General features: G+C 42.8%; 3 protein-coding genes across 4 annotated transcripts; all 3 read left to right on the forward strand.

The window, feature by feature from the left end:
• The first annotated feature begins 767 nt into the window (after positions 1 to 767).
• LOC128895133 (beta-alanyl-bioamine nonribosomal peptide synthetase ebony) lies at positions 768 to 13,542 on the forward strand. Its single transcript, XM_054157422.1, has 13 exons — positions 768 to 1,223; positions 6,049 to 6,181; positions 6,472 to 6,747; positions 7,864 to 8,019; positions 8,173 to 8,399; positions 8,495 to 8,557; positions 8,916 to 9,126; positions 9,592 to 9,759; positions 10,230 to 10,426; positions 10,744 to 10,936; positions 11,144 to 11,504; positions 11,815 to 12,265; positions 13,191 to 13,542. Exons 2-13 carry the CDS (start codon positions 6,049 to 6,051, stop codon positions 13,329 to 13,331), a joined length of 2,577 nt encoding a protein of 858 aa, XP_054013397.1. The 5' UTR covers positions 768 to 1,223; the 3' UTR covers positions 13,332 to 13,542.
• Positions 13,543 to 14,262: 720 nt separating this feature from the next.
• LOC128895142 (DENN domain-containing protein 10-like) lies at positions 14,263 to 15,915 on the forward strand. 2 transcript variants are annotated; one of them, XM_054157447.1, is made up of 5 exons: positions 14,263 to 14,533; positions 14,602 to 14,798; positions 14,857 to 15,342; positions 15,413 to 15,530; positions 15,605 to 15,915. In XM_054157447.1, the coding sequence occupies exons 1-5, from the start codon at positions 14,494 to 14,496 to the stop codon at positions 15,874 to 15,876; spliced, it is 1,113 nt and encodes a 370-aa protein (XP_054013422.1). In that variant the 5' UTR covers positions 14,263 to 14,493; the 3' UTR covers positions 15,877 to 15,915. The 2 variants fall into 2 exon arrangements, with proteins under 2 accessions (XP_054013422.1, XP_054013423.1); XM_054157448.1 differs by having other exon boundaries at positions 14,267 to 14,533; positions 14,911 to 15,342.
• A 729-nt stretch (positions 15,916 to 16,644) lies between these two features.
• LOC128895131 (eukaryotic translation initiation factor 3 subunit A) lies at positions 16,645 to 21,584 on the forward strand. The gene is made up of 4 exons (XM_054157415.1): positions 16,645 to 16,844; positions 17,596 to 20,504; positions 20,602 to 20,897; positions 20,968 to 21,584. The coding sequence occupies exons 1-4, from the start codon at positions 16,796 to 16,798 to the stop codon at positions 21,062 to 21,064; spliced, it is 3,351 nt and encodes a 1,116-aa protein (XP_054013390.1). The 5' UTR covers positions 16,645 to 16,795; the 3' UTR covers positions 21,065 to 21,584.
• Positions 21,585 to 21,649: the final 65 nt, after the last annotated feature.

A 21,649-nucleotide genomic window follows, 5' to 3' on the forward strand; every position in this document is an offset into this window, starting at 1 on the left:
AGGAGGAGGAGAAGGAGGAGGAGAAGGAGGAGATGGACTCGTAATTAAACATAATTCAAGGATGTTATCACGGCTATCGAATTCGGAGGACCCGGGTGGGATAATAATTGGCTCGTCCTTTTCGATCGAACGCGAGAGATCCCGTCGGTGACCTGGCCATTTCAAAACCACTTTGCTCATCGATGTATCGAGTCGAGCCTATAAATTGGTCCGCGCGTTTCTCGCGTCAAAAATCTGTCATACGGGCAAGAATTACAGCAGACTTTCTGAAACCTCGTTGTCCGTGTTTCAGTTCGAATGAAAAATAAAATTGTTGTACAGAACGTTGCTACGTTATCGCGTCGAATGGCGGACTAAAACTCGCGAGAATTAAAGTTCGTACACGTCGGGTTCGTGTTAAAACGAGAAACCGCTTCGACCACTCGACCGAGGTAAACACGGAGGAAGCAGCGTACGGTGCGATGCAAATTGGACGACGTCGAAGGGGCCAGCCGGTGCAGCAACACCGGGACAAAAGATGCGGAGATAGTGGTGGCAGGATAGGGGACAACGAACAATTCAGGGTCCTCGTAACCGGTTCCATATAAAAGCACATGCCACACGGACGGGAGGAGAGACATTCTCACCGAGCAATCCGGCCGGTGATAACTAAACCGTAAGGTCATCGTATCGCGTGCCCAGGAACCCGCGCTGTTCGCGTCCTTCGTCGCGAACGATCTACACGTTTACACGCGTACCGTTACCAAACCGAGATTAAACGAAAAAATACTAGGATAAGATTAAATCGGATCGCCGATCGGTCGGAAAATTCAAGGATTTGAAAATCTCTCGAATCGAAGGGTCGAGGCATCAGGCAAACATCAACGAGTCCCAGAACTGCCAGTGGAAAATCGAAGGATTAGGAGACAGGTCTCCGAGGTGTTCACTTCGTGTGAATCGTAGCCTGCTGCGGTTCTGGCCAAAAGGAAAGTGCGTTGTGCGACGAAAGGGAACGGGAACAGGGGGAAGAACCACCGGAAAAGAATCAGCGGAGCCAGTACAGTGTGTTCGCTGAAAACGCGCGGCGATAGAGTGAGAATCGACGTGCGACTGTGAACATTCGGACGAAATACGTGGACCTGTTCGTTCCCGTGAAGGTTCCTGGGAAAGGTACACGCCTTGGGTATTCGCTGGGATCCCGAAGAGGACAGGCAACTTTGGAGCAGTGAGATAAACATTCCAAGGTGAGCGAAGGTAGAATTAGGCGGTGAGAACGGTTTTGGACTTTCTAGTGACGTGCGACGATCGATATTTACCGGTGACGGGATCGATATTTATGGAAGCATACGAGTTAAACGGGAAAAACGTTGTCCTCGTTGATAAAAACGGAATGTATTTGTTGAAAAAAGACCGAGCATGTTAGCACATTCGCACAGCGAGCAATTTAAAGTGAAATTAATAAGTAAAGAAATTAGAGGTTAACGCTAAAAATAATGAACTTTAATTTACGCAAATTCTACTCTAAAGATATGTAGGAACGTTCGTTAATTATTTCTTCCCCGAAAATTTATTAATAGAATAAGTATACGAAGTTTTAGTTTCAATTGATTCCTGTACGAGTACTTGTTACGTTCGCTGTGTCTCTAGCTGTACATTGGAAGTAACGTTATCGGTGCAGCCGAACTATACAATTTTCACTTCTCTTGTTGCGGGATCCCGTAGTGAATAATTATCAAATTTGTTCGTTCTTTTTATTATCGACAGTAATTATAATTATACAAAACTAAACGGCCACGTACGCGAAGGGATCAAAGTATGACGATTGGAGAAAATGAATGAGTGCTCGTCCTAACTCGATTACGAAGGAATGGAAACGCACGTAAACGAGCACCGCGTCTGATTCTCTTCGAAGGCAAACTACAGTATAAGGACGAATGAAAATTTTACGTTTTTTTTTTCTTTTGCGACGTGGTTTCCTACGCAAACGTTGAACAGAGAACCTTGCGAGTCGGAATCAAGGCTCTCCAGAGAGATTCAAATACTGATAAAAACTAATGCCTCGGTTCGATCTATTTACGAGTTCGCGGCCTGTGCGAGGTGAATTCGAACCAAGGAATGAGTAGGATTAAAAGTATACTCGCACGTAATTTTTTTATATTTTTTTTTTTTTTTTTTTTTTGAAAATTGAAGCTTGTTTGTATTCGATTGTATTTGTATTCGGAAAAACACTCTAAAGTATTCTAAAACATTCACTGGCATCCGTGGATTTCTGACTAAAAGTCGAATAGAACCAGAACTCTCCGCGGGGGACTTTCCGTTTGCAGTAGGTGACCGTTCGTTCGATCAGGAAAACTTCTCTCTCTGCTTTTCGAGAAGTTTGCCTGTCAGGATTTTCGCGAAACTCGTAATAAACGTTCGCGCTGTTCAGAGTGCTCTTACCCGCGTCATGTCCGCGATAGCATCGCGTAAAGTTTCGCGACGGGCAGAGGGACTGGTGAAATTTTATTTCCTGCGACGAACGACCAGTAAACTCGCCGTTTAGTTATTCCACATATTTTCTAGTATCGCTATTCCGGTTATACTATTTAACGTTCACGCGGATTTTACAGTTTCAACGATAAAAAGCGATCGAATAAAAAGCCGTTGAATATTGAAATAAAAATGTGGATAAACGTATCTTGGTAATCTATTGGGAATAATAAGTCTACATAAACGGTGTCAATCGCGTCTATAAATATCCATATAGAGATCCTACTAATCGCGTCGAAACATCGATAGAAAATGGTTGAAAGTTCATAGGAGATGGAGAAACATTGCTGTTTCATTACCAAATAAATATCCCCTTGCTGTGTTCGATACGAGATAAAGTATATTCAACGTCGAGTTAATAATCGTGATAATAAAGATTCGATTTCACGTGGACATCAACGATGTCTACCAAGGGATTAGGTTGCTTCAATCGGACGAATCACGGCCACCGAAACAAAATCACGGAAAAATAAGATTCCTCGCGAAATTCTTAATAATCGTAATTTTAATAATCGACGTAAACTTGATCTCAACGTGCAAAATTGAAAACGTTGATGTCGTACGATATTGGATCGTAACAAATAATTGCACCTCGAAGGGGGTGATAATAAGGGACGAATAAAAAAAAGTGTATCGGTAAGGTTTTACAGCAAACTTCGTCGATCGAGTTACGAGGATAAATATCGAGGTTTTCTTTCGATTAATTGACTCGAGCCTATAAATTTTCAAATAATTGCCACGAGACATACAACGATAAGATCAAAATTGTGTCGTTACACGTCGAACGAATTACGTGATTCGGCTTTCGAAAGAACGCACGAGCGCAATGGAGCCGTCGAATACTTTCATCGAGCGAAACGCCACAACTTTTCGTTTCTTTCTAACGACTGCATAGCGTAGATTGGGTTATGTAAACGCCAAGGCGCATTTGTACGTTTCACAATTTGTGGCCCTGCGAGCCCGTATCCAATCGAAAGGTGTGCTGTAACAGACGGTTTCCTACGATATTATTCCTCTATTGTTAATAAACGAGGCTGAACTTTCGCTGGAAGCTACGACGACGTCGGCGTTTCGTTACCTTTCGGTAGAAAATAACGATCGACTGGCTCGGATACGTCGACGACATTTCGAGAAAGATGAGACAAATTCTGGAGACAAAATTCAGACGACGAGCGATGCGGGGTGATGCGACACAGAGAAGCGGGAATATGCAGGTTGATTTAAAACAATTGAAAGAAAAATGCAGGAAAAATGAGAGAAAATTGTCGAGAGAAGAGACTCGATGTTAAGATAAAGTAATTTAAAAATGAAGAAACAATGGAATTACGGAAGAAAAGGTTCCGTGACGGAAGCATTCGTAATTGTATACGAAAAAAATGATAGAAAATTGCAAGAAAAATGGCGCGACGTGGGAAAGTAAAAATGATCCGAGCCTCGAAAGGCGAGTACTCGTTGAATCCAGCGAGAAGCGCTTAATTAACGTCGGTTCTTAAGCAATATAAATTTGATTGTTCGTTAGTCCGCGGTAGTGAAACGCTCCGAACGCCGTCTTTACGCGGTGATCATGATTCTTGCGATTACTGTAATTACAGCAATAACGATAATAAATCAATTACGACGTAATTGGAATTCCAATCGACAACCGTTTACAGATGTTAAAGTAGCTTTAGATGTCGGAAAGATCGATTGGATATTCCAGGAAAAACAGAAATCGGTTGAAATCGCGAACGCATTTATTACGTGCCGGTTCGGCTTTGTTCTCGAGCGAGACGAAAGGGAACCCTCGGGAGGAACCCGTAGACAATAATAGAGGGTTCGGTGTAGTACTAAAACATATACAACTAACGGTATTCTTTACACACGTTCTGCGATTTTTCCACCGATCTTCTCGGCTTCTCGCTTTCGCGACTCGGAGCAAAAAGGCAGGGATCGCGAGTTGGTTTTTTTCGAGGCGGAAAACAGTCGGTTATTTCGAGACAGTACCGTAGTACTCTAATCGTAAAAGACAGTATGATGCTCATTCAGCACAGGAGTCCAAGTTTCTCCATTATCTGACTTCGGAAGTTTCGAATTTCTAGGAATGTCGTTATTAGTCCATGTCTGCCTCAAGAACGACAGGAAGTTGAATCGAATTCAGTTGGCCCGGAAATATTCCATAAATTTTAACGTAGGGTCAAGCGAATCTAAATTTAAAATTCGCCGCATCTAAATTTCAGACGTGCCGAATCTAATGTTCCGTATGGACCGACTTTCGTACTCGACGTTGATGGAAGATCGCACCTAGAACATGCGGTGTGTCGAGTCTTTCAGATCTTGTCTATTCTAGATGCGATCTTGTAATATCTTCATTCGCCTGTCATAGACGAAGATTACAGGAGAGTGCGTCTAAACGGCTCTATCTAGAACTCGCTTGTCCTGTCGGGTGAAAATGAAGATTAAGAGATTCAACCTGGATGATTCCACGCGAGAAAATTACAAGCCTTCTAGACCGTTCGTCTTCTAGATACAGATCTTCCGGTGCCTTCGTCGTTTAATCATAAAATAATTCAGTGCTTTGAATATATTAAGAACGATTTATCTCTTCCATGAGTTAGGGATGAAAACATACGTTAGATTTTATCCGAAAGACCGTTTAGAAGTACTCGGCGGCAATTTGGACTCGCTAAGTATCCCCATTTGTTAACCCTACAGTGCGCATCGATGCACGTATGCATCAACCGCATTTTTCTTTGATATTTGATTACGCAACGACGTAAGCGATAACACATGCGCTGTTCCTAACGGAAAGGTCACGATCGAAGATAATTATTTTTCCGCCGAATTTGACGGGTGTCGTTAGAATTTTCACGGTAGCGTTATTCGTGTTTGGTCTGATTCGAAAAATTGCGCACTGTAGGGTTAAATACTCAGGTTTCTCCTGATTTGGAAGGAGAATATCGACGAGGTCGCTGAGTGAGAGCAGTCGCGTGTATCTTTCGATTTAAATCGATCGAACCCGATCGCAAAGATCGATCTTCCCCAACGGTTTTTTTTTTTTTTTCACCTTTCTGATTTCTAGTCAGCCACGGCTGCTACGATCTTCCCCAACGTTCTTGCCTGGAATTGACTTTCTTTTCCGCGAATCGAAGGATACAACGCCACCGGTATCGTCTGCCAAACGATTACATTGTCTACACGCTTTATTACGAAACCGGCGACCGACTCACTTTCACGAGCACACCTGCCAGATAACATCCAGATCCATTGCAGCCAGACCTATTCGTGTGGGGTCCAAAGTTGTTCGCCGTTGACAATTAGTCGCGCGTTTGATTTGTCGTTTGGTATTTGAAGCGCGGCGCGTAGATCGCGGAATGTAGGTCGACGCTGTCAATTAAATCGAGTCGATTAATTAACGTTGATTGACGCGTTGACTGACGTGTCAATCGACATAATAATCACCGGTGCTCTGGTTATTCCGGCGTCTGTAATTTCTTTTCGTACCTGGCGCTTTCGTTTCATTTCGACGAGAATTTGATCGAACATCAAAATTTCAATTCACAGATGGGAACCATACTGCAGCAGTCGGTCTTAAAAGGTCGGCAGACCGACGGTATCAAGGAGAAGGATTTGCTTCATAAATTATTCAAAGAAACAACGGCAAATTATTCCAGTCAGCTGGCGGTCTACTACGAAGGTACGTGTCATTGGTGTTATTACAGGTGCGGGGATGGGGAGATGAAAAATGTGAACAAGATGCAAAGAAGAAAATAGGCGAGTGATTACGGGGCGCAAGAAGAACGAGGAGGAGTCGATTAAACGTCCCGTGTTGCGAACTCTATTAATATCGATACGGTTTCTGTGTCTTTCGGTTTTTGCCTGTTGTCTTCTATCCTCGCGCTGTAGAATAATGTCGAAGAGATTCCAAGTTAAACGAATCTTTTTGCGTGGATGTAAATCTGAAGAATGACGTTTGTTTCCGACCAGACGACAATGGCGACGAGCACACGTTTACTTACGACCAGCTGAACCAGCTGACCAACGCGATGGCTCGATGTCTTCGGGAATGGGAGAAACCAGAGAACGCGTCGCAAACGCTGGTAGCCGTTTGCATGAAGCCGTCTCACCAGTTGCCCGTGATCCTGCTGGCCATAGTTAAAGCGGGAATGGCGTACCTGCCCCTGGACCCGGAGTTCCCCATGTCCCGAGTGAAACACGTTCTACAGGAGGCGAGACCTTTCATGGTGCTGATAGAAGAGGAAGGTAATTGATAGCCTTGTCCGACAAGTCGACTCATGGAAACGTTTCATGTCCTTTCTCCGGCCAATTTCTGTAGTTGTTTGTAAGTCTTGCAAGTTGTAGACTTGCAGCTCGAGGACTGATGGATGGTCCTTGGATCTGAGAAGTTACAGGCTTCGAGGCTTTGAGTACTGTTCGTTTTACTTCTCAAGTTTCTTGGACTCGTTAGCAGAGTTTAAGACTTTTGTTTCTTTCTGAGCTTTTAGGGCCATACTTTGGTCACTCTGGGTGCTAAATACAGAGGACACTTGGATGGAAAAATTCAAGGCTTTGAGCGCTCTCAGTTTTATTCCCCAAGTTTCTTGATTTCGTAGCAGAGTTTAAGACTCTTGTTTTTTATTGAATTTTCGGCGCTATACTTTGGTCACTCCGGGTGCTAAATACAGAGGACACTTAGATGGAAAAATTCGAGGCTATGAGCACTCGCAGTTTTCCTTCTCAAGTTCCTTGTGCTCGAGACCAAAATACACTAAGGAAAATTCCTACAGCTACGTAAGAATTGTTCTTTAAGCTCCCTATATAAGCACAGAAAATCAGAGCGCTATGCACTCGAAGACCAACCCTTCTATCCAATACATTCGAATAACGTCGCGTTCTTGAATGAAACAATTACAAGCTTATCGCTTCGAGTCGATAAATCAAGACACTGAGAAGGAATTGAAGTGATTTATACAGCTTGATTCGCGAACCGCAGAAAAGTGGTTCACCTTTACGGTTCCGCGCGGCAAATGGAAGGACCTTGAGAGGCCTATGCAAATCGCGGCGCGATTTAAGGTTGAACCAAACGAATCGCTCGTTCCGACGAGCCATTCGCCGGGAACAACTTCCTGAATGCTTTTTCCGAGGCCGACAGGCCCAATTGACCACTGCTGTTCTCGTAAAATTTACGGTTTTTAGCGTTATCGTGCGTTTCGATGGATGCATCGAAATTATCCAATTAAGCCTGTATAGGAGAGGAAACGAACTCGAACACGATTGGCCTCAACACTATACGGAGACGAATGGTCGTCGTAATTGAACGAATCCCAGATATCTGTGCCTACGAGTTGGCGTAAGTTAAATACGAATCGAATCTTCCAGCGGATTCGTCGATCTACGAGAACGCGATCACGGTCACCTACGACCAACTCTTGGATCGAAGTCGAGACGAGAGCAAGGATGATTTGGAGCTCCAAGGCGATCCTGAGCAACTCGCCATTGTTTTGTACACTTCCGGTAGCACGGGCGTTCCGAAAGGTGAGCGCAGAAATTAAAATACTTTTTCTCATTTCTGTTATTCTTGAATTTATTATGTTATATCTCCGAAGATGGAACACGAACGCTACAGTGTTCCAGCTCTTTGAAATAAACAAAATAAAATCCCTTGGCTGTGTCTGTCGTTGTTCGAAGGAGTGCTGCTGCCTCACGCGACAGTGTTGAACCGCCTGCGATGGCAATGGCGCGAGCTACCCTACGCGACGAACGAAACCCATTGCGTGTTCAAAACGTCGCTGACTTTCGTCGATAGCGTCTCCGAGATTTGGGGACCGCTTCTGCAGGGTCGTACTCTCGTAGTCATCCCCAAACACACCACGAAGAACCCGGAGAGATTCGTCCACGAGCTGGACAAGCACAAGGTTGGCCATTCGCGCTGATACAGCGATCAAAAAATTTGATAAATATCGATCGCAATTTTGTTTGATACGACCGTCCGGTTTCGTCACGGTTACAGATTCAACGACTGGTGTTGGTGCCGTCCTTACTGCACTCCATGCTCATGTACTTGAGTCTGCGCGTGAGTAGTGTGTTGTACCACCTGTTACAGGCATCTTGAACCAAATATACACCTGTGCTAGTCACGGTGTGCCAGTGTAAGGCCTCCATCTTTCCATTTCGTTCATTGCCATGGAATTTTGCTAATTGCTACTAAAAGCGAATTTAAACAAATGGTACGATTCGCAGCCAGTCAAACGCGAGGAGAGTTTCAAGACTATTGCTTGAATCACGAGGATCCCTTATTTAGATGCTTTGATTGAACGCGTTCGCTCTCAATTGTCCTAGATAACAGAATCTTTAACGTCCGTTTACACCACCGTATCCCTATCTATCTATCTATTTGTCTATCTTTGACCATCAGTGATGCCACGTTTCAGGACAAGAACAACGTACTCGGCTCGTTGAAACTTTGGGTGTGTTCCGGGGAAACGTTGCCGGTATCGTTGGCTGAACAATTCTTCGCCACGTTCCGCGACGGCGACAAGATTTTGGCCAATTTCTACGGAAGCACGGAGATCATGGGCGACGTCACCTATCACCTCCTGACCAATCGAAACCAGCTGCAAATGGCGGAGAAGGTTCCCATAGGTAAACCCAGCGATATGTACCGCTGGGAGACGAGAAGAAGATTCGCAGGAACATTTGCTCTTTCTCTTTCGCTCTCTGTCCTTCTCTACGTTCGACGCTCGACTCGAGCCAAATGTAAACACAGAATAGAAATGCAATCTTTGGGTCCCGATTTTCCTCCACTTATCCAGTCTTTACTGTATTCCGGCCTGTAATAAGCTACTACAACACCGTTAGCGATCCTACCCGAGTTCCTTCCGCTAATCTTCTTCTCACCTCCCAATAGCGTTAGCTTCGGCGGAGTACTACGTAGTTGGCGAAGATGGTTGCTAAGTGGTTAGCGTTTAAGTTTATTTGGTATCCGAGCAATCCTCTCGTTTGCTGTTACACGGACGACGCTCGAGATCGGCAGACAAACGGGATCGTAAAGTTCGCCTATTCCGTTAAGTCCACTCGAACGTAACGTTAAACCGACTCTATTCGCAGGAAAGCCATTGGACAATTGCATCGTCTACATAGCGAACAAAGACATGCGACTGGTCCCGCAGGGGGACGTGGGCGAGCTGATAGTGGCTGGGAGAAATCTCGCGGCGGGTTACATTCGCGACAACGATTCGCGCAAGTTCCTGGTCAATCCTCACGCCATCGATCCAGGTGAGAATCGATCCTTCGGTGACATTTGAGAAAGGTCGTTAACGAGAAAACCTGTCTACCTTTCCTTCGCGACTCGAACGAAAACCCGATTTCGTACTTTGCACGATTAAGCAATGAAGTTCGATCACGTACTTCGTTTCTCTTCGTTTCTATGTATATAGCCACGCTCATTATGATTGCAAATAGTTTACTTTGCTCGAACTCGCGCAAACAAGAACACGTTCTTCGCCGAAGTCTGCTTCGTTGTTTCTTTTGCGTTGCTATTACTATTGTTACTTGTCATTATTATTTTAAATTAGATACAAAAATATTTCACGTCGTGCAAATGTAAAAATACAACGAAACAATTTTATATCATTCATATATCGTACGTAAGAACTATTAGGTAATACAGGGTAGTTTTAAGTTCCGCAACCTTAGAACTGTATAAAAAAAATTTTGAAAACATGAAGTATTTGCCCTTCGAACAGAATACTCGAAGATTTATCGAACGGGTGACTACGCCAGGATATCCAAAGGGGTTGTCATTTACGAGGGACGCGTCGACTCGCAGATAAAAGTCCGTGGACACCGGGTGGACCTCACGGAAGTGGAGAAAGCCGTCTCCAAAGCACCTGACGTCAACGAGGTGGTCGTTCTTTGTTACAAACCAGGGGAATTATCTCAGGTACGAATACAATAGTTTAGTATATACAGGGCGTTCCGTGACTGGTGGTACAAGCGAGTAAGGGGTGATTCTACGGTGGAAAATTGAATCGAAAATGTAAGAATAAAATTGTTATCACGTGACGCTTCATTTTAAAACTTGTGTTTTTCAAAAATAAAGCGACCGTATGAAAAAATGTTATTCTACATTTTCGATTCAATTTTTCACATAGAATCATCCCCTACTCGCTCGTACCACCAGTCACGGGACACCCTGTATAAGTTGTAGACGAAAGTAGCGCGGCGCGTTTAACGATGAACGCGCGCCGAAATTTTCAGACACTCATCGCGTTCGTTACTACTACGAACGGGTCCACCTGTCCGGAGAAAATCGAGACGTTCCTGCAAGCTACCATACCCCTCTACATGATGCCGCGAATTATCATCGTGGACAACATACCGCTTTTGACAAACGGAAAGACGGATCGACAGGCCCTGTTGAAGCGGTATGAATCCTCCGATATCAACAGAGGTACGATATCCGTTCGGACTGAATTCTCTCTAACATTTTCCGAAAATAACTGACAGTGACGCCACGGACAGTCGCGTCGTATTTCTCGCCATGGGACGGCGCGATGGTACACGCCGTCTGATGGGCACGCAGGCGCGTGCCACCGGTGGTACACGCCGTCCGATGTATTTCGAAATAGAATGTATTTGCGTTCTATGGTCTGTTTAGAAGAAGACAGTTGCGTGGATGTCGACTACGCCAGCGTGCCAGGGAAAGACCTTAAAAAAGCGATGGTCCTGTTCCCCACGGTGGCGTCTGTGATAGGTCGCGGTGGAAGGGCGAACGTGACGCTCGATGCAAATTTCTACGAGCTGGGAGGGAACTCGTTGAACTCGATCTACACGGTAACGAAGCTGAGGGATCAAGGTTACGAGATAGGAATCACGGAATTCATCACGGCGAAGAATATGGCGGAGGTGCTCGACCGAATGAGAATCAGCACGGAAGACACGTCGCAGGAGGTGAAACTGAACGAGGAGGAGCATCGCTACGAAATGTTGAACGACAGCCACAAGCAGGACGTGATCGAGTGAGTAGAGTTAGCTGGGTTCGTAGACTGGGTTGTTGATCGCAACAATCGATTAACTCCGTAAAACAGAAAGTTGAGAAATGCGATGAAATGATAAGGTACATTGTTTTTTTAAATTCTCTTTGCGACATATATTCAAATAAATGTCGCAGAATGCATAAATACAGACGTAGCTTTCATCTAACATACATCATCGTACATAAAATAGTAAGAAGGAATAGCCAATCAAGTGATCGTCATTCATGTTACAATTTTTATGCGACTGGCGGAGTCGAACCATGGATCAGTAATCCAAAGAACCATTTCGCAGAATCATCACGGAGAGCTTCTACAACAAAGCGGATTTGGAGCAATTACTAATGCCGGACATATCGAAGGACGACTACCGATTGATGATGGATCTTCTCTGGGAACCGTTGGTCGAGAAAAACTTGAGCTTCGTGGTGAAATCGGCGCGGGATGGGAGAACGATCGGCGTGGGCCTGAACTTCGACCTGTGGGACGAACCAGAGGTGATACTCGACTCGAAGTTGACGATAGTCTTCGAGTTCCTGGAGTACCTGGAGGCACCGATCCGAGAACGAAAGCTACCGAAAGGGAAAGGACAGATCATCCACAATTTCATGATGACCACCAGTGACGATTTGAACGCGGCCGAAAACGTGATCCTGATGAGAGAGATGGAGGAGTTCTGTTTGCAACTGGCCAAGAGGAAGGAGTACGCTGGGATCTTTACCACCAACACCAGCCCGCTTACGCAGGTGATTTTTTTATGTTGAACTGTACCTAACGTTTCACGCCTACTACGTAAAAAAATGCATTAATTGCGCAGCACGAAACGTAATCACTGTAAATCGTTTTAATTCTCGCATCGCACGGAACTCAATGTTCGGTTAATTCTGCAGTTCCAAGAGACCGCCATCTTGCGCCGCAGTATCTCTTTTAACGAGGTCGTTCTTTCGAAGAGGTCGACCTTTTCGCGGATAAAACGTGCAAAGTAGATAACTCGCGGAACACCATCCGACCGTTACAGCTTTGCTTATTGTTAGTGTTATGGCGGGCATCTTCGAGCATCCCGTTCCTGTATTGTCCGCCGTAAAGTTTTTAAGTAACGCGACCAATGTCGCTGCTAACGCAATCTAACTTGGGAATAGCCTTTGAAATTCCCGCCAGATGACGTGGCTAACGGTACTGGTCGGAAAATTCGTTCTTCGATTTATTATACAGGATGTCCGAAAAGTCGGGGAGGAGCCGGAAATGGGGGGTAGCTGAGACGATTCTGAACAACAATTTCCTTTGCAAAAATGTCGGATGGGGCTTCGTTGAGGAGATATTAAGAGAAAGGCCCCGACCAATCAGAGCGCGCGTAGACCGTTGGAGCGGCCGCGGTAGCGAAAGCTACGCGCTAGGCGGCCGCGCTTGTACGCGAACAAGCGGACTCGACGTGCATCGAAGGACATTGACGCTGCCGCCTAGCGCGTAGCCTTCGCTACCGCGGCCCCATCGAAGCCCCATCCGACATTTTTGCAAAGGAAATTGTTGTTCAGAATCGTCTCAGCTACCCCCCATTTCCGGCTCCTCCCCGACTTTTCGGACACCCTGTATACCGTATTTATAACTGATAATAGCGTCCCTAAGTCCCTATTTCCTATTATAATATTGTATTATTTTTTTCGTGTGTCGCAGCAACTTGGAATGGACGTGTTCGGATACGAAACGATGCTAACCTACCAAGTGAACAAATACATGGCCCCCGATGGCACGAAGCCCTTTGGGAAAGCACTGGATAGTCAAGTGGCAATTTGCTCGTTAAAAATGATCAACTAATGCCCCCTGAAACGAAGCGGATGCATTACTCGTTTATGTCGCGCGAGAGCACGTTTTTTTACGGTCTTTTGTAACAGCAAAATTCTGGGCTTCGAAGATGTTGCTTTTGACATTGATAACAAACTCGAGTAACGGATGATAAACGATGATTCGTTGAATTCATAAAATTTAGAAATTGTTGAACGTCTTATTCGTTATCTACTATTGGAATAAAATATCGAGACGACATCGAATCTTAATTTATTGTAACAAATCATTGTCATGGCATCATACTTGGCGTATTACGTAAAATTTCGTGTTTCAGCGTGATAGGAACCATTGTTAGTATTTGTTTGCGCAATCGCGTAGCATTACGTTGACGTAATTAAGGAACATTGTAAATACTTTTGTACATAGAAATCGTATATGTTAGACGACTATTATTAAGTAAGTTATAAGAAAATTGTTGAATAATTTAATAAAGTAAATTCGTGTACCTTCCGCTGGTCTGTTTCTAACCATCGATTTGCTGTGCAGTTTAAATAAACTACATCAAAGCAAAGTTGATCTCTTTGAGTCTCGAATGGTTCCAGCATTACAGTAGTTTAAGAGATTTATACTTATGCGATATATGGAATAAAATATTCTAAAAATCAACTCGTATGGTTCGTTAGTTCCCTGTACCATCGACGAGCTTTTAACTATCGTATAGTTGCAACGTTAGATGGCGAAATTTGCGTTAGATAACAATATTTACGTACACAAAATTTATAATAACCGTTTCACGAGCAAGCTCGTTCGAGAAACTGATGCTATAGCTAAACATGATAAAAAAGACTCTTACATTTATAGATTTAGCGATACAAATTTGTGTGTTACCAATCGAGTACACTGATAATACTATCATGATCATATGGATAGAAGCTAATACTAATTTCACTAGATTCAGGGCGGCTCGATGTTCCATCTAGCAATATATAAAATACGCCTTCGCATGAAACATAACCTCAACAAATGTTAAACTTGCCAAACCTACTTTTTACATGTTTATCATGATCACTTGTGTCAAAACGTAGGAATGCTGTATTACATGCGATCTCTAAACAAGATTAAGTCGTCGATTAGGTGCCTAATTATCGTCACATAACTTAATGGGTCGATCTGTTGATAATACTTTCTTGATATGGCCCCACTGACAGATTTACTTTCGTGCAGCATAATCGGTAATTATTATCGTAATTACGTGTTCAGAGTTATAATCGATATTTCTTACGTTTCGTTCAATTTTCAGAGAAAGATTCTAACGGTGATGTATTGTGGACGTGGTCTTATCCGACGATATCGGAATCGCAAAAAGCAGTCGTTGCGAGGAAATGTAACTTAGAATTGGAGCATAATTCTCCGCAAGTGTTTGTATTTTCAAGACAAAAACACGATTGGTTCTACATACATTGTAGCGAAGTATTCGATTCAGACAAATTACCAAAAGTAAGTTATGATTTCTTTGAAACCCCATAAAATAGCTAAGTAACTATGCTTATCAAAGATATGTACGCGCAATGAAGTTACTGGAAACAAACAAGAATTGTCTTCAACACAGGTCAAGCAATTTGCATTGGTTTTGTTTGCAAAAGACTTTAACCCACGAAAATACGAAGTACTCTCAAGAGTGCTTAGCAAAATGTACTGCAAGACTGGAAAACCAACAGAAATCTTACAGCTGTACCTTTCGGTATTTACTAAAGGATCTTGTTCTACTCAAGAAAACGGAACATTTGTTTCCGATGACTTTAATAGCCATCGGTTTACAGTGAATACCAACATTAAAGAATTAATTAAAACTTTTGAATTGGAGACAATTTTGATATACACAGCGCTTCTTTTGAAGAAAAGAATAATTGTTTATCATCATAGCTTGGAACAACTTTTGAAATGGATTGGATTGTTTCCTGCTTTAATGAAACACCGTAAAGTCACAGACAATTTGTTTCCTTGGATCGATCTGGTCGATGACGAATTAACAGAATTAAAGGTACGTTGATTAACGTATACCTTAGAATACAAAATTATGAAAAATGTTTAAACTAGAAAATTTTTTGCAGAGACATTCGTATTACGTCGCGGGCTGCAGAAATAGCTCCATATCGTCGAGAACGGATCTGTACGATCTACTTGTAAATATTCCAGCTAGAGAAATTACCGTTGCTTCGCATGCAAAAGGTAAAGAAAGATTCGATAAAACCTTCGTTTCATTAAATATTTTTTACCTGTGAAAATGCTACATTTGTTTTCAGAAAGTCTTACAATGACAAAGACACACAAAGAAATAGCTTTATTCATGGTTCAACTTTGTGAAAATCAGACGTATACGGAAACTCAAATAATATCCGAAATAAACGATAAAACCCAAGATCTTTTGAACCAGTTAACATCTTTGGCTCTGGTTCAAGGACCAGATGGAAGAAAGATGGTTTCCGCGCAAACATTGAAGGAAAAAAATCTACCGCCAGCCGTTGAAAACTTCTTAATCAATTTGGCTGTTGCAGAGAATCTGTTTCTATTATAATCTATTGTATATTTTTGTAAATAAATTCATTCGATTGGATCATCTCGATAACTGTGATACGCGATACCATTAACCACTTTGACGACATTAACATACACGATTGAAAGTGTAGCGTCCATTAATAATTTTTCGATTTATGCTAACCACGAAAAATAGGGTCGCGAAAGCCTCAAATATTCCAAGTATACAATATTACGAAATATGTACAAATTAACATAGATCTAACAAAATAATTGGACTTTGTTAGTATTTACTTTATTCGAAGATAATAATTCTTCTTAATTCGTGTTTGATCCTCCTTCCTCCCTGCACCACATTCTGTTCGAACAGTTCAACTTACGCGGGATTCAATTTACGCGGAAAACACGGAACGAATTGACCGACGACTAGAAAACTCACTGTAAACAATATTACCTACTAAATAAACATAACGAACACAATGAATAATCGGTTAATGTTAAATGCTTATTAAATTATATAGAAGAGAGACGATATGTTCATATTAAAAGTAATAAACTACACTCGACAAACGATATTGAAAATCGATCATGGCGACTCCTGGTGCCAAGCCTACTTACTACCCTTGTTCATGTCCAATCAACGCAATTATGATAATCCCAATATGAATTTATCGCAATAGCGATAATAGCAATAAACTAAATTGAATTTTTTTCGACGACTATGACTGTTTGTACGAATTATTCTAAAGATTCTGGAAAACTAGGTGGCCTGATTTGACTCACATATTACAGGAAGCCATTTTACCGTAGTGGCCGCCTTTCATCCGGTACATGCGGTCAGGGTCCATCGTGACAAACGTCGTGTCGTTAATAGACGAAAATTCCAGATTTTTCACGTAGATTTATCGGATTCCGCAATAGCGTGTATGGTGTGAAATTAACTATATTCGTGCGAAAAAATGGCGCGATACGGGCAAAGGCCAGAGAACGCTCTGAAAAGAGCGAATGGTACGTATACTGTTCATTAAAATGACGATATGACATGGCCGATAGATTTTTAATACAGAGTTCAAAAAGACGTTTCCTCATAGCCCCAGAAATTTTCGATAATCCACCGTCCTATTCGATCGTACGCTTTCGTACCATCGATTAATCGCCGTGTACTAAATGCTACTTGTATAACATTCGTGTCGCCTATAGTCACGTCTGTCTGATTTTTTTTAAATATATATTTTACCCAACCATATGTATCTACGGAACAATTATGCAGGTTGCCTATCTCCGGAAACGACTTTGCTACGATGAATTAATGTTAATTAAATGTAAAACTTCCTTTTCACGTGAACGTTACTCGAATGGACAAAGTGTACATTCGCGTTAATTACGTTCATATGGTACGTGTTTTTCGATACCCATAAACACAAATCGCGGTTAATTTTGCTCTCGTGTCGGACGTTGGAAGTGCCTTACGGTGAAATTTGTTCGCATCGGTATCATTGAACTGACTTTGACAATACAGGCATCTATTTACTTGATTACATAAACCCTGGGAACTATTTTGAAATATAACCTGAAATCAATCAACCTTAAAGAACATGTTTAACGGACATACCGAATCGAATTATAGCAATTGAAAAACTTAATTTAGCATTTTTTTATGAATCCTTAACATCAGAAATTCAGTTCTGAAAATAAATACAATAAAATTTTGATTTAGTAGGTTAACGAAAAAATGTCCGTTTGTTTCTATTTTCAACAGAATTCATCGAAGTAGGAAAACCAGCTCGAGCATTAGATACTTTACAAGAAGTCTTCCGCAATAAAAAATGGACGTACAGCTGGTCAGAGTCGGTCTTGGAACCTATAATGTTCAAGTACCTAGACCTCTGCGTAGAACTAAAAAAATCACATATAGCAAAGGAGGGCCTATTTCAATACAGAAACATGTTCCAATCCGTGAATGTTGGAAGTTTGGAAAATGTTATACGTGGATACTTGCGCATGGCGGAAGAAAAGACAAACCAAGCACGGAAGCAAAGTCAACAAGCCGTTATAGATATAGATGATCTTGATAATTTAGCTACACCTGAAAGTATCTTGCTATCGGCTGTTAGCGGGGAAGATGCGCAAGATAGAAGCGATCGTACCATTTTAACACCTTGGGTGAAATTTTTATGGGAGTCGTATTGTCAGTGCTTGGAATTACTGAGGACCAATGCGCACGTGGAAACATTGTATCACGATATCGCGCGTATGGCCTTTCAATTTTGTCTCGAGTACAATCGTAAGACAGAATTTCGCAAATTATGCGAGAAATTGAGAAAACATCTAGAAGAAATTTGTAAATTGCCACCACTCGTTTCTAACGTGTCCATGAACAGAGCCGAGACACAACAATTGAACCTAGAAACACGATTGAATCAGCTCGATTCTGCGATTCAAATGGAGTTATGGCAAGAGGCGTTCAAGTCCTCCGAAGACGTGCACGGTATGATGAACTTGTCCAAAAAGCTTCCAGTACCAAAAACTATGGCCAATTATTACCAAAAATTGGCAATGGTTTTCTGGAAAGCTGGAAACTATCTTTTCCATGCTGCTGCTCTGTTCAAATTGCTGCAGCTTTCTCGCGAAATGAAGAAGAATATGTCACCCGAGGAACAGCAGAGAATGGCCAATCGTGTCTTGTTAGCTACGCTATCTATACCACTGCCGTCAGCTCATCCTGAATTTGATCGTTTTATCGAAACGGATAAGAGTCCGTTAGAGAAAGCTCAAAAGCTCGCGACGCTTTTAGGACTCACTCAACCGCCGACAAGAGTTTCTCTACTTAAAGATATAGTTCGTTTAAATATTGTAAATTTAGCGTCGCCGCAGTTGCAAGAATTATACTCGTGGCTGGAAGTTGAATTCCATCCTTTGGATCTGTGTAATAGAGTAGATTCTGTTATTCAAACGTTACAGACCGATGAAACTGGTCCTCTGATTCAGTACGTTCCAGCGTTGCAAGACGTAACACTCGTGCGTTTGGTTCATCAAATATCTCAGGTTTACCAAACCATACAGTTCGCCAGGCTTTTGGAACTTGCTAAATTTACAACGGACTTTCATCTGGAACGACTGTTGGTCGACTGTGTAAGATACAACGACATGCAGATAAGAATTAATCACGGAAAGAAATGTGTTCACTTCGGAGTTGATTTGTCCGAAGCGCAGAGGGAAGATCATCCCGATGGTCCTGTCCTACAGGCAATGCCGTCTGAACAAATTCGTTGTCAACTTGTAAATATGGCTACCGTATTACACAGAGCAATAAACATTATCAATCCAAATAAGAAGAAGATAGAGAGGGAGAAATTGCGTAACGCAATGGTAAGTCATTACCATGAAACTAAGCTGAAGGAGCATCAAAGAATTCTAGGAAGACATAAGATCATTGAGGAAAGGAAGGAGTACATCGAACACATAAACACTGTCCGCGAAGAAGAGGAAATGCGAAGACAGGAAGAATTGCAGAGACAGCAAATGTTGGCCGAGCAGAAAAGACTCGAACAGGAAAGAGAAGAACGCGAAAGGAAACGACAACAGAGCGAGATACAACAAATCAAGGATCGCCATCTTAAAGAGAAAATGCAACAGATTTCTCAAACTAGTCACGGTCAGAAGGTACTGAAGAAATTAGACGAAGACGAGATCAAGAAACTAGACGCGGAACAAATTGCAGCCCGCGAAGCTGAAGAATTGCAGAAGGAACGTCGTGAGATGCAACAGAAATTGAAGTCCCAGGAGAAGAAGATCGATTACTTGGAACGTGCGAAACGTTTGGAAGAAATTCCGTTGGTGGAGAAAGCGGCGGAAGAAAAGATGGAGCAGGCGAAACAACGCTGGGAACAACAAGAGGCGGAAAGGATTGCCGCTGCCATCGAGGAGAGACAGCAGGCTGTCGCGACTCGGGAACGCATGGCGAGAATGAAAGAGGATCACGATAGTTTCTTAGCGAAGATCCTGGCCGAACGTAAGAGTATCTATTTAGAGAAACTGGCGGAATTCGAGAAAGTCTTGAACGAAGAGAGAGCAAGTAGATTATTGAAACGCAAGATGGAACGCAAGGCTGAGCGTAAAGCGAAATGGGAGAAAGAACGGGCCGAAGCTCTCGAGAAGAAACGTTTAGAGGATTTGCGTATCAAGCAGGAAGAAGAGAAACGACGCCTCGAAGAGGAAAGAGCCAAGAAGGAGCAAGAAGAGAGATTGAAACGTGCCGAAGAAGAGGCAAAGGAAGCCGAACGTTTGGCAAAGATCGAGAAACAAGCGGATATTACCAGAGCAAGGGAAGCCGAGATTGAACGGAAGCTCGAGGAAAAAAGACAAAGAGACGGGGACATGTCGGACACGTGGAGACGCGGAGATCAACAGCCACAACAACGTTACCGTATTCAAGATAAACCAATGGAAATGTCATGGCGTCGTTCAATGGATACTAAAGAAGACGGCGTTAAAGACGATTCCTCGCGTTGGAAGAGACGCGAAATAGATAGTAAGTGGAGGAAAGACGATGCGGATAAACCGAAAAGAGATATCGGCGACAAATGGAGGAAGGACGATTACGATAAAGACGATACAAGGGACAGAGACAGGGACAGAATAGATAAAGATCGTGGAATGGATCGTCCGGTAAGTGTATCGACGACATGCGCGGTATTTGTAGACTGCGTTTTATTTTTGGAAGGCATATCGTAACAAATATATTAAACATATTTTTTTTTTACAGATACGCGAAATTCCGCGCGATATACCTCGAGACCCGATATCGGATGGACCCCGTATCCGTGGCAGGATGTCCGATCGGCGTGGCGGTGAACGCGGTGGTTTTGGCAGCGAACGCGGTGAACGCGGTGGTTTTGGTGGTGAACGCGGTGAACGTGGTGAACGTAGTGAACGCGGTGGTCTTGGCAGTCTCGGTGGGGGTCGTCGTGAAGATTCGATGCGTAATAGTAATCAAAGCTGGCGCGACAAAAGCGATGCGATACAAAACTCTCCTCGGGATCTACCCAGACGCGATGAAAAGTAAGCACATCGAGTCTAATATCGTTCGATCTTGTACGTATTATACTAAACGTCACGTTTTTATCGATAGGCGGGACGACCCGAAAGATGACAGACTTCCAGCTAAAAACGACGAAAGAAGACGACAACCAGAGGATGATGGATGGTCGCACGTCAGCCGGCGTTAAGACTTGAAGACTATCTATAGAAACAATGTTTATCATTTTTCAAGAAGAGTGCATACTACGCAGTTAGACATTTGCCTGAAATTACACGATGGGCCCAACTCTACTGTTTCGTGCACCGCTTCGTACCTCATCCGACATACTCGTAACGGTAAAAAGAAAGCACAAAGATGATCGAATCGTTAGCCAATTCACAAACATTAGGGAAAAAGAAAACGTAATATATATGTTAACAGACGACGATGAAATTGTGTTTTTATAATATTTTTAAACTCAGAACAAAAGTTTTCTAAATCGACCACGCTGCGTTACATGCATTAGACTTGTAAAGAAACGAAGAAAAAGCTCTAACAGTATACATAGTAATTAGTGTATCACAACTATACGTGAAATATGAATCAATGTACAGAGCAGAATAGATGGTGAACTGTATGAATGCCGAACTGTATTGAATTTGCTGGGTAACCTGACAACAGGTGTGAAAAGTCACAAAACATCAATAAAGGTCTCTTGTATCCTGATACTTACGTTACGTTTTCTTAATAAACCGGAATACGATTACGTCGACACCTCTCCCTCGGTTAAGGA

The sequence above is a fragment of the Hylaeus anthracinus genome, unplaced genomic scaffold (genome assembly GCF_026225885.1).
Source record: "Hylaeus anthracinus isolate JK02 unplaced genomic scaffold, UHH_iyHylAnth1.0_haploid 4, whole genome shotgun sequence".
Taxonomy (NCBI): domain Eukaryota; kingdom Metazoa; phylum Arthropoda; class Insecta; order Hymenoptera; family Colletidae; genus Hylaeus; species Hylaeus anthracinus.